Source organism: Rhinoderma darwinii, chromosome 7 (genome assembly GCF_050947455.1).
Source record: "Rhinoderma darwinii isolate aRhiDar2 chromosome 7, aRhiDar2.hap1, whole genome shotgun sequence".
NCBI lineage: Eukaryota > Metazoa > Chordata > Amphibia > Anura > Rhinodermatidae > Rhinoderma > Rhinoderma darwinii.
Window position 1 is genome coordinate 133,367,738 of NC_134693.1, and position 16,039 is coordinate 133,383,776.

The 16,039-nt window shown below is 47.8% G+C and overlaps 1 protein-coding gene across 6 annotated transcripts in view; it reads left to right on the forward strand.

Annotated features, from left to right (window-relative positions):
• The first annotated feature begins 8,611 nt into the window (after positions 1-8,611).
• CRELD1 (CRELD disulfide isomerase 1) overlaps positions 8,612-16,039 on the forward strand; it is a 73,160-nt gene continuing 65,732 nt past the window's right edge. For 2 of the 6 annotated variants that reach the window (XR_012849750.1, XM_075831699.1), the window contains exons 1-10: positions 8,612-8,775; positions 10,850-10,932; positions 11,170-11,329; positions 12,364-12,446; positions 12,665-12,775; positions 13,476-13,567; positions 13,652-13,828; positions 14,986-15,081; positions 15,193-15,273; positions 15,770-15,865. Coding sequence is in view for 5 of the 6 variants with exons in the window: in XM_075831699.1 (XP_075687814.1) it covers positions 11,198-11,329; positions 12,364-12,446; positions 12,665-12,775; positions 13,476-13,567; positions 13,652-13,828; positions 14,986-15,081; positions 15,193-15,273; positions 15,770-15,865 (868 nt within the window). In the remaining variant the exon portion in view is untranslated. Of the gene's footprint in view, positions 8,776-8,808; positions 8,907-10,849; positions 10,933-11,169; positions 11,330-12,363; positions 12,447-12,664; positions 12,776-13,475; positions 13,568-13,651; positions 13,829-14,985; positions 15,082-15,192; positions 15,274-15,769; positions 15,866-16,039 lie in introns of those variants that run through there. The other 4 variants (XM_075831695.1, XM_075831697.1, XM_075831696.1 and 1 more) reach the window with 4 other exon arrangements.

Genomic DNA, 16,039 nt, shown 5'->3' on the forward strand with positions numbered 1-16,039 from the left:
GTAGTGTTAAAAATTCGCTAAATATGACGGAGGCCATATTTGCGCAATAATTTGTTGCGATTTTTATGCTGTTTTACGCTTCTCTCACCACTTTTCATAAGAAGAGAAGTGGGCAGAGTTTAGCGCGAAGGGGCGTGGCCTCCAATGGACGGTCAATAAATTTGACGCAGCTGACGCCAAGCTATTTCGGTTTTAGACTGGCGTATAACACTAAATAAATCTCCCTCAGTATTTTAGTATAAGATTTCCCTTTATTTTTGGGATACCGTCTCTTTAAGGACAAATTATTGGAAAGTCCCGTGACTACTGTCATCATTAACAAAATTCATTACAAATGAAAGGGATGGTGACCTATATAATAATGCAGCGATCCGCAGCCCGTGGTCCTCCAGCTGTTGTGGAACTAGAACTCCCAGCTAAGAGTTACCGTTTTTGGAAAAGCCGGCGAGCTACAGGTTTCAGACCCCGTAATAATGTGATAATCTTGAACGCAGATAATCCCTACGGTTATGTAATCGATATTACTACTTGTTCCGGATTCACTTCTGAGAAACAGGAAGGACCAGGGAAGAATAAACTTTTTGGCAGATTTACCGCTAATCTGTGAACATATATGAGGAGGTTCGGTTTATAAAAATCTAAATAATGGTGACATATAATCTACAGTTGCGAACCTTAAAAATCACACCATTCTAATATAGTTAAAGGAGACCTACCAGTAAAAATCTACCACCTATGCTGTAATAGGATTACTTGCCCAGATCTAGGGCTGCCACTTTCTTCCCCAAAAAATACCGTCCAGGAGAAAGGGGGCGTGGCTTAACACGCAGCGTGAGAAATGTTGTCAAGCTTTAGGCGGACCTACCCCCCCCCCCCCCCAATTATTATCATAGCTCTAATTATAGCAGGCTGAGCGGGGAGAAAGAAGACTGGGATTCCTCCACCCCAAACAAACATACCGGCCCTACCCCCACAGCCACCATGTCGCCGGCGCCATCCATCTAAGTAGTGACTTGTGACAGAATGCAGCCCAGCCGCCCATCCAATTCACGTTGGCCCCCTGACTAAGGTATTCCCGCCAGAACAGGAGTTTTTATACTCCACCTATTCCGCCCATCCGGCTTTCCGCTGGCGCCAAAATCAGTGGAGTCGGAGGAATGAAAGAGAAGAAAAGAGTGTATATTGCGCATGCGCCGAGAATATGGCAAGATTTGATGCAGATTTTGCATGTGTTTATTAAAAGCCAAAACCACGAACAACCTAAACAGAATAAATATGTAAAGGAAAGTCTTAGGCAGAGTTCACACGAGCACGAATACGCTGTGCGCCGCAGGGAATTCTGGGCGAAAAAGCGCACCAAACTAGCGCACCAAACTAGCAATGGCCTGCTAGCAATGGCGGTCACATGGGATGAAGCGTCGTCTCAGGAGGCCGCGATGGAGGAAGAAACACAGACTTCTGGGTGAGGCTCCATGCACACGACCGTAAAAATCATCTGTAATTGCGGACAGCAATTACGAACCCATTCACTCCTATTGTCCACGGACACCTTCCCATAGAAGTGTACATGTCCTATTTTTTGCGTTTTACGGGCCGTGGTCCCATACTTTGTATGGGAGCAAGGGCCGAAAATGCGGGCGGCTGTCGGCCCTGGCCGGAATCGTGGCCAAAGATTACATGGGTACTAAGTATAATTTTTTTTTTTATCCTGAGTTGCGTTTTTTTGCGGCGTAATCGCTGCGTAACCGCCGTAAAAAACGCAACAACTGTTATTTGTTGCGGGATTTACCTCCCCATTGAATTCAATGGATAAAACCCGCAACAAATTAGCAGCGTTTACGCAAATACAATTGACATGTTGCGGAATAAAATTCCGCACCGCAGGTGAATTTCGGAGCGTTTTTTTTCCGCTCAGTATTTACGCAGCGTGCGGATGACATTTGTTTTATCTCATCCACTTTTCTGCTACTGCATTTGCTGCGGATTTTCCACAACAAATTCAGTTGCGGAAAAACCACAGTTTTTACGCAACGTGTAAACTGAACCTTAAAATGTTTCCTCTCCTGGATCCAAAACTGGTTTTGTCTTAAAAAAATGGTTGCAAAACCTGCACCATGTGAACAAGACCTGATACAAACGCATTTTTGCACACGTATGGCGCTCATATGAAACTTTACGTCTGAATATTCCCTTTAATCTTTGCACATGTGAAGGGCAACAACCAAAGGCAATTTCTAAGAGGTCATTGCAGGTCCACTGGCGGCCCCTAGTGGTCTTGATGTGAATAGCAGTTGAACCAGTGATTTATAGGTTGGCACTAGAGACTAGGAATAAGTTACATGGAGAATTGCTTAACTAGTTCCTTTCTATATGTTTTGTTTTTTAAAACCTGCAGCATAATTGAAATTGTACATTTTACCAATATATTTGATATGGACTCTGTTTCTTTAGTATGAAGCAAGGCTCCTCAAATCATCCCCAACGATAGAATCCCAGACATCCACATCCTTATATACTTGCATTGGCTCCTACTAGCTTAAGGGCGGGTTCACACATGGCGGAATTGCACTTAAATTCCGCTGCGGACACTCCGCAGCGTTAATCCGCAGCGGAGCCGTTTCTACATTGACTTTCACTTTAATTTAGCAGTGTTCGTTTACACGATGCGTACAATTCCGCTGCGGAGCATAGGCTGCGGAGCGGAATTTGGTGTCCGCAGCATGCTCTGTCTGTTGCGGAGCAGTGGCGGACTCATGGCGGAATTTCTCCATTGACTTCAATGGAGATTCAAAGTTCCGCAATGAAGTCCGCAGCTGTCATGCACATGTCATGTGTGCTGTGGATACGTCTTGCTTTTTTAACTTGACATTTCTTCATTCTGGCTGGACCTATGTATTTCTAGGTCTACAGCCAGACTGAGGAAGTCAATGGGGCTCCCGTAATGACGGGAGCGTTGAAAGGAGACGTCAGTAAATAGTCACTGTCCAGGGTGCTGAAAGAGTTAAGCGATCGGCAGTAACTGTTTCTGCACCCGGGACAGTGACTACCGATCCCAATATACATGTATCTGTAAAAAAAAATGAAGTTCGTACTTACCGAGAACTCCCTGTTTCTGTCTCCAGTCCGGCCTCCCAGGATGACGTTTCAGTGTAAGTGACGGCTGCAGCCAATCACAGGCCAAGCACAGGCTGCAGCGGTCACATGGACTGGCGCGTCATCCAGGGAGGTCGGGCTGGATGCCGAAGGAGGGACGCGTCATAAAGACAACGGGCGGTAAGTATGAATTTCTTTTACTTTCACTAGGGAAAGTGCTGTCCCTTCTCTCTATCCTGCACTGATAGGGAGAAGGGAAGCACTTTTCCCGCAGTCCGCAGCAGCTAGTCCGCATCAATTTTCTGCACATTTTGTGCAGATCCGCAGCCGTAATCCGCAACCCGGATTAGGTGCGGCATTGATGCGGACAGTTGCGGAGGAATTCCGCCATGTGTGGTCATGCCCTAAAGGGTAACTAAACTTTCCGAAAACTTCTGACATGTTTTGATCGGTGGGGGTCCGAGCACTGAGACCCCATCGATCGATAAAACGAAGCAGCAGAAGCGCTTGGGTGAGTGCTGAGCCGCTTCGTTTCTGATTGGCTTTTCTCTACAAGCCGAGCAGTTGGCTTTCTATCGAGTCTGTACACCAATTGCACGGATTTCCGAGAAAAGTCAATCTGAAACCAAGCGGCTCAGCGCTCTCGTGAACGCTTCTGCTGCTTCGTTTTAGCGATCGTTGGGTGGTCTCAGTGCTCGGACCCTCACGGATCAAAACTTCTGACACGCCACTATGACATGTCAGAAGTTTTTGGAAAGTTTAGTTAGGGTAAGGCCACACGGAGCGGCCCTGGCACGGTCGCATCGCGGCTAACAACCGCGCCGGCACCATGTTCGGTGCGGCTGTCAGCCGGTTAGTGGCCGCACGTTAACACGGGTAAACCGCCCCTTTATCTGCAAAATCGTGCGGCCATGAATTAATACACCCTTTATGGCCGCATGATTTTGAAAGTTACAACAATTTACCCCCTATTCATTCTCTATGGCAGCGCTGGAAAAAGGCGAAGACTGCACTCAGCTATCTCAGGCGCTCCCATAGAGAATGAATGGAGCGGCAGTGCGCATGAGTGTGTAACCGGAATACCCCTTAACGAGGTATTGTCAGCCGCTCCTACATAGTACCAGCGCGGTTGTTGGGCGTGTTGCGACCGTGTCAGGGCCGCTCCGTATGGCTTTTAATTAAAAGCTGCATTAGGGTATGTTCACACACACTAATTACGGACGTAATTCGGGCGTTTTTGCCCCGAATTACGTCCGAAAAATGCGGCTTGAAAGCGTCGGCAAACATCTGCCCATTGAAAGCAATGGGCTGACGTTTGTCTGTTCACGCGAGGCGTATATTTAGGCGCCGCTGTCAAATGACGGCGCGTAAATAGACGCCCGCGTCAAAGAAGTGACCTGTCACTTCTTGGGGCGTAATTGGAGCCGTTATTCATTGACTCCAATGAAAAGCAGCGCTAATTACGTCCGTAATGGACGCGGCGTTCAAGCGCCTGCGCATGCCGGTACGGCTGAAATTACGGGGATGTTTTCTCCTGAAAACATCCCCGTAATTTCAGCCGTTACGGACGCTGCCGTGTGAACATACCCTTAAGCTCAATTTCCCTTCAGCGCCACCACAGGGGAAATGAAGCATTACATGTTGCCGACTAAAATCAATGGGCGGTCATTGTAATACAGGATGTGTTGGGTTCTCTAGTTCAGGGGTACTCCACTACTTTTAGCAAAGATCCACTTAACGGGGGTCTGTCGTCAGGTGAAGGTCTGAGCTGAACGCCAGTAGTAAAGATGTTGTGTTTTTTTTCAAACTTTGTCAAACTATTTACAGCCAGATTTATGGTTTATTATTGGGAAAACGGCATCTCTTCTCTTTCACCAGCCCTTTAAAATGAGTTATAAAGGGGGAGACTGCGGTTCATACAGACGGATGCAAATTCTGATCCGTGATCCGAGTGCGGTACCAGATTCATAGTGGAGAGTTCAGATCCACGAGTACATGAAGAACCAATCATTGTAAGAACATGGATCGCTATTCTACTAATGTGAGGCACATGGAGATGCTATATTAGTAACCTCACGTGCCTTAACCCCTTCCCGGCTTATGACATATGTAAGTACATATAGGTAGAGGAAGTGGGGTGCGGGCTCACGGGCTGAGCCTGCTCCATATAAAGCGGGTGTTATCTGTATGTTACAGCCGACACTTCACTGTAACGGGCGGGATAGCTTAAGATCGATCAATAGTGATCGCGGGGTGTCGATGGTTGTTATGGCAGCCTGGGGGCCTAATGAAGGTCTGCCATCTTTGTGCTCCTGTTAAGCCCTGCCTCTAGTATTGCAGTATATAGTGCAAGTGATCCGACGATCACTGCCTCAAGTCCCCAAGGGGGACTAATACAAAAAGTAAAAATCGGTTGAATAAAGTTGTTTTTTTTGTACAAAAAAAATAAAATGATAAAAGTTTAAAAAAAACAAAAACCTTAAACGATTTCCCCCCTAAGGCATTTAAAATTAAAAAAAAATATATATAATTGGTATCGCCGAGTCCATAAATGTCTGGAAACTATTACAATATATCATTATTTAAACCGCAGGGTGAATGTGGTAAAAAAATTAATTAAAAACTCCAGAATCGCTGTATTTTGGTCACCTCATCTCTTACAAAAAAATAGAATAAAGTGATGAAAATCTGGCATGTACCCCAAAATGGTGCCATTAGAAACGACAGCTTGTCCCGCAAAAAATAAGTCCTCGCACCGCTCAATCGACTGAAAAATAAAAAAGTTACGGCTCTCAAAATTTGGCGACACAAAATAAATTTTATTTTTCACAGTTTTTTCCTTGTAAAAGTAGTAAAACATAAAAAAAACTATATATGTTTAGTATCGCCGTAATCGCATTGACCCGCAGGATAAAGTTAACATGTCATTTTAATTTCACGGTAAATTCCGTAGAAACCAAGCGCAAAAACCATGGAGGAATTACTGTTTTTTTTTTTTTTCATTTTCTACCCCACAAATAATTTTTTCCCCGTTTCCTAGTACATTACATGGTACAATAAATGGTGCCATGGAAAACTACAACTCTCCCGCAAAAATAAAGTCCTCGTATGGCTTTATCGACGGAAAAAGTTATGGCTTTTGGACAATTGGGAGGAAAAAACGGAAATGAAAATGTGAAAAATGGCTGCGGCGGGAAAGGGTTAATAGCGAGTCATGTCATTATTTTTTTTAGTATTAGGGTATGTGCACACACACTAATTACGTCCGTAATGGACGGACGTATTTTGGCCGCAAGTCCCGGACCGAACACAGTGCAGGGAGCCGGGCTCCTAGCATCATACTTATGTACGATGCTAGGAGTCCCTGCCTTGCTGCAGGACAACTGTCCCGTACTGAAAACATGATTACAGTACGGGACAGTTGTCCTGCAGCGAGGCAGGGACTCCTAGCGTCGTACATAACTATGATGCTAGGAGCCCGGCTCCCTGCACTGTGTTCGGTCCGGTACTTGCGGCCGAAATACGTCCGTCAATTACGGACGTAATTAGTGTGTGTGCACATACCCTTAGGTATGAACTCTCCAAAGTCTTTACAGTGAACCACTGACAGAGGCACAGACGCCACAGGAATGCGTCACTGACACTGTGGTAGGTGGTCCTTGCCTGCAGTGACGCAATCCCCCCATGCTCTGCCCCTCCCCAGACTGTTTATTTCATTGGTGGTCTATGTCTCTATTCTGCCCCCGAGGTACCTCAGTGTGCTTTCGGAGCTAAAAGCGGACTGATGCGCTGCTGCAGCAGTGGAGGTGGTAGCTGAGGACGAAACCGCGCAGCCGCACTCCTGGTTTCATCCTGACACCGGCGTAATACAAAGTGCTGCTTGCCGTTCCAGATAACAGGTGTCCTGACAACTGACGTTCCCGGTCCGAAATCCACAGGGGTGAATAGATGTCACAGAGTCAGAATCCTGCTCTATTAGGCCTTGTTCACACAGTGCAGATTCGATACAGATTTTGCATAAATTTTTTAAAATCTAAACCAGTTTGGGATCTTTAAGGCTATGTTCACACAGGGTAGATACGCTGCATGGAAGCACACAGTGTATCGGCCCTGGGCACCGCAGCAATTCTGGCCGAAAAACCGCACCAAATTGTCTGCTGTGGAAATCATGCACTGAAAAAAACAAAAAATGGAAACTTACCGTGGCGAAGCGTCTCTCCGACGTCTTGACGTTCTGCAGCCCTGCGATTGTTTGAGACCATGTGACCGCTGCAGCCTGTGATTGGCTGCAGCGGTCACATGAGCTGAAACGTCATCCCAAGAGGTCGGCCTGGACGAAGAAACACAGGATTCTGGGTAAGTATAAGATTTTTTATTTTTCTGAGCAGCGTTTTTTGCGGCGGAATCGCAGTGTCTATTATTTGTTGCGGTTTTTACCTCCCCATCGAATTCTAACCCGCAACAAATAAGCAGCGTTTATGCAAATACAATTGACATGCTGCGTTTTTTTCCGCTCAGTATTTCCGCAGTATTTATTTACGCTACGTGTGCATTTAGCCCTAGACATTCCTATATATAGGTGTATGTATATATTATATATATATCTTCTGTTTAGGTTCCTTTCCTGGTTCTTGAATTAAAAAATATATGCAAAATCTGCACTGTGTGAACAAGGTCTTAGCTTGCTGCAGAAAGCGTCTCCCGCTCTGGAGGATTTAGCAGGGTAATGGAACACACGGTCGCTCACATCTTTCCCTGGCGATAACAGTCAAAGGAAGGGCATAAAAAACACAGGGACCTGGGCCCCCTGGCATTGAACATCATGGGCCCCTTGTCAATCACTATTGCCACTCTTGATTTGGGTTAATAAAATTCACTTTTCACTTGTATTATGTCTGCAGGCCCTGGACTGCCCCCTCACCCGGTCATGGCCCCCCTGTAGTCCCCGGTCATGGTCCCTCTGTAGCCCCCTCACCCGGTCATGGCCCCCTCCCCCAGTCATGGCCCCTCTGTAGCCCCCTCCCCCGGTCATGGCCCCCCTGTAGTCCCCGGTCATGGTCCCTCTGTAGCCCCCTCCCCCGGTCCCTCTGTAGCCCCCTCCCCCGGTCCTGGCCCCTCTTTAGCCCCCTCCCCCGGTCATGGCCCCCCTGTAGTCCCCGGTCCTGGCCCCTCTGTAGCCCCCTCCCCCGGTCATGGCCCCTCTGTAGCCCCCTCCCCCGGTCATGGCCCCTCTGTAGCCCCCTCACCCGGTCATGGCCCCTCTGTAGCCCTGAGGTCAGTAGTATAACATGCGCTTTATCGTAGAACTTTCCAGCATTTCACTTTCCAGCTGCTGGCAGGTTATAAATAGATCGCCTGTCTCTAGTGTCAGCTGCCGCGGCCTCTCCTCCTCCCTCTGCAGCACACAAGGGGTTAACCACTCCTGACAGGTGCCGGGCTCTTTAATAGTTCCTGGGCTCTGATTCGAACGGTGACGTCAGCGCACATGGCCCGCTCTGATTGGCTGAGGGGGCCGCTCCAGTGTAAGAGACGTGTCTTGCGGCCACTGCTGAGGATTGCGGTGTAGGGGGAGCGGTGCATGCTGGGAACTGCGGAGAATAAAGCGTCAGCCGGGAGCAGGGGCTAATGCAGCGCCCCACGTCTGTCTGAGGGACACGCCCTGCGTGGGCACAGCTGCTGGAGGTAGGCAGGGGCGCAGGGGGCGAGGAGGCGGAGAACCGAGAGTATCTGGGGTGTCTCCGGTTCATAGGATAGAAGAGCAGCCCGGCTAGTGATGCTGTGTTATATGCCAGGCTGGGACATGGGCATAGAGGGTATGTAGCAGTGGGCATGCATGGTGGAGCGTATGTATGACACCAATGCCAACTGGGTGCATCATGCCAGCCTGGGGTATGACATCATAACAAGGGATCCTGGTGCACCAGGCTGGGACATGGGCATAGAGGGTATTTAACACTGGGCATGCATGGTGCAGAATATATATGTATGACATCAATGCCAACTGGGTGCATCAAATGCCAGACTGGGGTATGAGATGATGCAAAAAGGATCCTGGTGCACAATGCCAGGCTGTAACATCGGCATGGAGGATATAGAACAGTGGGCATGCATTGTGCAGAATATTAATGTCTGAAAGGCAATGCCAACTAGGTGCATCATGCCAAGCTGGAGTGTGGGATCATGAGCAGGGCTCCTAGTTCACCATGCCAGTTGCTCTGTTTGTGATGTGCCAGTATAGAGGCTCCGCTGGTGACCGATGATTTATATTGGGCCCATAGACTAAAAACCGGCCACATGGATTGATACATTTTCCGACCGTGGGTGGACGCTAGAATGTTCCACGTCCCTGGCGGAGAGATTTGCATTCCTGTTCGGTTGCTCTTCTTTTTATATGGAGCAGGTCACATTTAGGACCCCCCTGCATTAAATTGGACCCTTTAAATGGTAGTCAATGGGGCACCATGTTACCCCCCCGGCATCGCTAGGACCTGATTGTCCCGCACTGGATGTCCAGAACTGGTCAACGACTGGATGTTCCTGTAATAGGTCAGAATAGTCGCGTAACGTATGGAGGGCAGAGGGACAGGGGTTCTCTTTGAGACAACACCCCATTATAGGAGCTGCATACACAAAACGGTGGTTGCTTCAGTTGATATTTTGGATACACTGGAGCAAGAAAAATGGACTTGCCCTTTAAGCAATTCTGTGCAGTTTACAATTTAATTTGTTGGTGACCCTCCAGTTGGGGGGGACTCTCTCATAAAAAATCCGGGGATGGATCAGTTTTAAAGTGGAATTGCGCGCTAGGATTTTGCATGTGACCGATGAATTTGGCCTTCTCTAGAGATGACCGCTGTGAGCTGACCGTCCTCATACCGGCAGCGACTGTTCTCCGCACGTGGCTGCCATCGTTGTACCTCCCCAGACGTACTAAAGATCCATCACACAGAGCGGGCAAGCTGCCACTGTGCCGAGCCCTGGGTCATGTAGATACCAGGCAGATCGGGCAAGGCCTCATCTTTAGGATCCGGCGATGTCCTCCACTGACTCGTTACATAATGAAATATTTAGAAAGGCAGCGGTCAGTGGAGGGGGAGGGGAGGGGCATTAATTATTGACATCCTGGGACAAAAAAACAAAAACGTTTATTGTAGGCTCGAGGTAAGATAAAGAGTGACTCCACCCAACATATGCCACATAGCGCTCACTTTTTTTTGCTTTCTCTTTTGCGCGCTCTCTCTTTTGCGTGCGCTTACGCTCTCTCGCTTTCTCTTACGCTCTCTCGCTTTCTCTTACGCGCTCTCGCTTTCTCTTGCGCTCTCTCGCTTTCTCTTACGCTCTCTCGCTTTCTCTTACGCTCTCTCGCTTTCTCTTGCGCTCTCTCGCTTTCTCTTGCGCTCTCTCGCTTTCTCTTGCGCTCTCTCGCTTTCTCTTGCGCGCTCTCGCTTTCTCTTGCGCTCTCTCGCTTTCTCTTGCGCTCTCTCGCTTTCTCTTGCGCTCTCTCGCTTTCTCTTGCGCTCTCTCGCTTTCTCTTGCGCTCTCTCGCTTTCTCTTGCGCTCTTTTTTTTTTTTTTTTTTTTTTTTTTTTTCAATCACTGGAGCAGAGTGTCACGTTGGCTGCAGTCTCTTGGTTTGTTCTCTGTTGTCAGCCGCCGTGTTCTCCCGCTCCCCCTCCGTCAGTACGGGGCGCATCTGTTCATCCCCTGCAGTAAATTAGTACTTAAGTATTTATTGCAGCTCTTTTCCCTGTCCACAGAGACCTCAAACCGTCATCACCCTATAATCACCGTCACGGGGTGATAAGCGGCGGGAGGTGTAATCAGCCGGGATAAAAATAAGGTGACGTCTCTATTTGTCTTGTCAGAGGATCGGTGCTGCCATTATCTGGTTGCGGCACATTGCGCTCCCTGCACAGCCGTCCGTATGTTGTGTATCTCGCCGCTTTCTAGTTCTGGCGGTTGTATCAGTTCCTGGGAAAGCTGGGTGACAACCCATATGGCCGCTAGTATAATGTCTACACATCATCCGGCTTACCTAGAGTTCTGCGTGACCTTTTTGGTTATTTTATGTCTCTAGGGTTTTCCTGGATTCGGTATCCGGCATCATGGACGTCAAGCGCAGACTCGTGGATTCCTTGATTGGAACTGCGCTCATTTTTCTCCTTTTCTCCAGACTCGGCCTCGCCAAACAAGAGCCGTGCTGGACCTGCCGCAACTTGGTCAACAATTTTATTAGGGTGAGACCTTAAGACATAAGGGGTGTCTAGGAAAATGTGTTCCTAGGTGAAGCCCTTATAGAATAATAGCTGTATACGGCTGTGTTCACACAGGACGGGAAGGGCGTCCTGGAACCTGCAGGGAATTCTGCTGAAAAACCGCACTAAAATGTGGTCGTTTTTCGGGCAGAATCTCCGCTGTGCAAAGCTGTGTTTTATTTTTATTTAAAAAAAATATATATATATATACTTAACCCCCAGTTGTTGTCATAGCAACACATCCCTCTGTCCTCCAAGCAGCCCGGACTCCTGGGATGACGCTGCAGCCTGCGATTGGTGACAGCAGTCACATGGGATGAAATGTCATCCCAGGAGTCCGGCCTGGACGGAGAACAGAAGAAAACGTCGCTATGACAACCCCCTGGGGTAAGCGTTAACTTTTTTTTATTCATTTTCCGATTTGCGTTTTTGTTTTTTTGAGGCGGAATTGCAGCTTTTCTGCCGCAAAATTTGCTATTTGTTGTGTGTTTGACCTCCCATTGAATTCAAAATGGAAAACCAGCGACAAGAGCGGCGAGTCTTGAAAAACCGCACGCAGGTCAATTTATGAACGGTTTCTCGGCTTATTTTTTCTGCAGCCTGTGGATGAGATTTGTTCAAATGAATGACGGAGCCGGTGCCAATGGTTTCCGTTTGTCTCCATTGTGCAAAGGTTTTCGTCGTTTTGACGGAATCAATACCGTAGTCTACTGCGCTATTCAAAACGATGGAACCCTTGCACAATGGAGACAAACGGAAACCATTGGCATCGGATCCGTCAACCTATGGTTTGTGTCAGTCAGGGTTCCGATCCGGCGGAAAGCTCAGACGGAACGGAGCCCTGATGCAGATGTGAACGAAGCCTTAGAGAGACGCTAAACACCTAAAGTGATTATCTACATGTGCTGTGTGTTTAAATACAATCTATTGTTCCCTGTTATCAGAAAAAAAAAAATCCCTAACTCCTTGTTTGGTGGATTGATCTTTATGTTCCGTTGTCATCAATTTTGTTTTAGGGCATAGAGAAAACAGCCGGGCAAAATTTTGGTGGAGGCAACACGGCTTGGGAGGAGGAGAAGCTGGCAAAATATGAAAGCAGGTATTGTGATGGTATCGGAGTTGTGGTCGCTCTTGGGGATAGTCGTCGCGGCCGCCCCCACCAGCAATAAGTGACGGCAGTGTCTTATAAGTCTGTGGATAAGGCAAACGATAATGCAACTCCTTCCGGGAAGGAAAAGGGGCGGGGGGGGGGGGGTTAAGACCAAAAGTGGGACCCCAACTATCTAAGGGGTGACATCTTGTAATATTTTTCCGCAGTGAGACTCGTCTTCTGGAAGTTATCGAAAATGCCTGTGACAACTCTGACTATGAATGTAATACGATGTTGGAGCAGAACGAGGAACATCTGGAGACCTGGTGGTTTAAGAGGTGAGTAAGACGATTCATTGCCAAAAAAGTCAAGTGTTAAAGGGGAACTCCAATTATTGCAGTAATGTGGAGATACATTATGGTTTGTGTTGTAACTATCGTCCCTGATGTTTTTCAAGGCTGACCTTAAATTCAGTTTAATACCTAAAAGGAGGAGCCACAGAAATAGAAAGGGGGAGGAGATAGCAGGGGCTATTTATATCTATGAAGCCTGGGTGACTCTGTGACTAAATAATTGCTCCATAACTACTAAAGATGGCTGCTCTAACTTACCAACTTTCCCAAAAGTTCTCAGCATAGTGCAAACTAAAAGGGGTATTCCCGGGTTAGGCATTTATGGCATAAACAACAGAGTATCTGATAGGTGCGAGTCCCACCTCGAAGACTGCTACCTACCAATGACCCCCGTTCGCTGGTTAAAAGTAACCGTCAGCAGTCCCTTTTCCCATTGAATTCATTGCAGATGGCGCTCTCTATTCCAGTCTATGTGCGTTGGGAAAGCACCGCTGTGCTCTTTACTTCAGCTGCCCATTGATTTCTTTGGCTGAAGTGCCCACTGATGGCTCTGTTGAATTTGCAAACTGGGGGTCACAGGAGAGGTGGGACCCTCAATTATCAGGCATATCTGGAAATACCTTATTTAATGCACGAAAAATAACAATCTATTGCACAAGTCCAATATTTGTCTGTTTGATCATAGGCCTAAAGATCCCAGCGACCTCTTTGACTGGCTGTGTATGGAGACCTTAAAGCTCTGCTGCCCGGAAGGCACCTGGGGGCCGGATTGTGCACGTGAGTGATCAGCCCCGTCGTATTAATGACGACGGACGTAATAAATAGCGCCGCTGTATGATGTTATTATCTCCTGTATTACAGCCTGCCCTGGCGGCACTGACCAGCCCTGCAATGGGAATGGAAAATGCAATGGAGGGGGCACGCGAGCTGGCACCGGGACCTGCGACTGTTCTCCCAGCTATGGTGGCCCGTTGTGTATGGACTGTGCTGTTGGTTATTATAAGGAAGCCAAAAATGAGAGCCACCTGGTATGTTCTGGTATGTAAGGGGACGATAGTGCATGCTCCGATTCTGAAGTTATTCTTTGCAATTTTATTGCTTTGTTTTTGTGAACGAGGAATGCAGGGAGCGCACAGACCATGTCTCCCCTGCATTCTCCTCTCCCCGGTCAGACTGTTGGAAGCCCGTGATGTCATCGAGCCGTGACAGGCGATGGCTTAAGTGCAGGAAGGAAGCTTCCTGCATGCGGTTCTCTGCAGAACACACCGCTTACTTTTACCGCTGTGTAGTATTTTTTTCGGTGCTGATCATTTCAGCTTCTTGTCAGTTCAGGCTCACACGGTCAGCCCGATCTCTTAAATGGCAGAGCGCTATACAGCACAATCTGTCATTAAATAGGGTCACATCAATTCACGTCACTGCATCTTGAGGTATACGTGACATAAAAAGCCAGAGTGGGGGCGTGAGGGGGATCAACGCCAGAAAAAACACTTTTTTTTTGTAAAGGAATATTCCAAGCAAAACTGATACTGGGTTGTAGTTTGTGCAGGGCTGGAGGGGGCGGAGCATGACACAGTGATTCTTCCCTTGGTGTTCTTTGAATCCACATATCATACACCGCCCCCTAGCATCTGCCCTGGGCATAACCGTCTCCGTTTTGCCAGCAGTATTCCTTTTAAGGAGGTTGTCTGGGACTCCACAATAACGCTGACAGCTCTTTATAAGGCTCTGTTCACATCTGCGCTCAGTTTTCTGTTCCATCACGGGAACAGTAGAACAAAAGCACTGAATCCGTCACATGACGGAACTAACGGCGGCCGATGGAACCCCTTTGCCTTTAATAGTTTCTATAATTTCGGCAGACAAAACAGCGCTGCATGCTGCGCTATTCTGTCCAGCAAATGTGCCTCTAATGCAGATGTGAACAGAGCCTTATACACTTTCCATGTCCGGTTTTGTCCCCGAGATCTATTGTGTCGCACCGTATGGACGTCTGTGTGCTTTGGGGTACAGTGATTCTATAGACTCCCAAATCCTTGTACAAGTGGGGGTGGGCTAGAAGGTTTGTGTGTAACATAAGTTCTGGCTGGAGTTCCCCCATAACCAGTCTGATCTCTGGACCCTGTGATTCGATGACATGTGTGATTTGTAAAATCCCGTTAATGGTCGTACTGATGACTTCTCTCCTTGTCCAGAATGTCACCGCTCCTGCAGCAAGTGCCTGGGACCGGAGGAGGATCAGTGCGTCCTGTGCAGGAAGGGCTGGATGCTGCACGACATGAAGTGCATCGGTGAGTGATCGTACAATGGGGTTCATCACTCTTAGCTGCCGCGCTCTCACTATTGCCACCTCTATGTTTGGGGGGGGGGTCCTTACTGTTCCTGCTCCTTTTCTTTAACAGACATTGATGAATGTGGCACGGTGGATCGCTGCAAATCACACCAGTACTGTCTGAATACAGATGGGTCCTATGAATGCAGAGGTAAGCAGCCACCAGGGTGCGAATCCTAGTCCAGCAGTAGAAGTCTGACTCCCCGTCATTGCTTCAGATTTTCATATTCAAGGGGCTGTCTTGATATTTTTTTATTTTATTTTTAGAAAGAGCGCCACAACTGTACATGGGTTGTGTCTGGTATTGCAGCTCAGCCCTATTCACTTGGCTACTCCAATACCAGACAGACTATGAACAGATGTGGCGCTGTTTCTGGGGGGGGGGTTAGTCACCATACCTTATATTTGCATTCAACCGCATAGCTATCGATATAACACAATCTGTTGTCCCCTGTTATCAGCCGTTTCAGGCAGACTGTAGAGATTTCAATGAAAGAGTGACAGATCCATTTACATCCATATGTGCGACTGATATTGGCGGCCGGTGCTACTAATTCTGCGCTTCTTCCAGCTGCTGATTCCAGGTTTAAAGGCCTGAAAAAGATTTTCATTTGTTTCTTCCCTTTTTCTTTCTCCCTGATATTCAGATTGTGATAAATCCTGCATTGGTTGCATGGGTGCAGGGTTGTCACGATGTAAGAAGTGCAATGCTGGGTACTATCGGGACGGTGCCAAGTGCCTGGGTGAGTTCATCTGTCGAAATGGTCTCCTGAGGGGGGGCACATCCGCTGGAACGCACCTACTATTAAAGGTTGTCTGGGCACGGGACGGTTTTTACATACTGATGACCTATCCACTGGGTCATCGGTATATGACCGGGGGGTGTCTGACACCCGGACCCTGCACAGATCACCTTT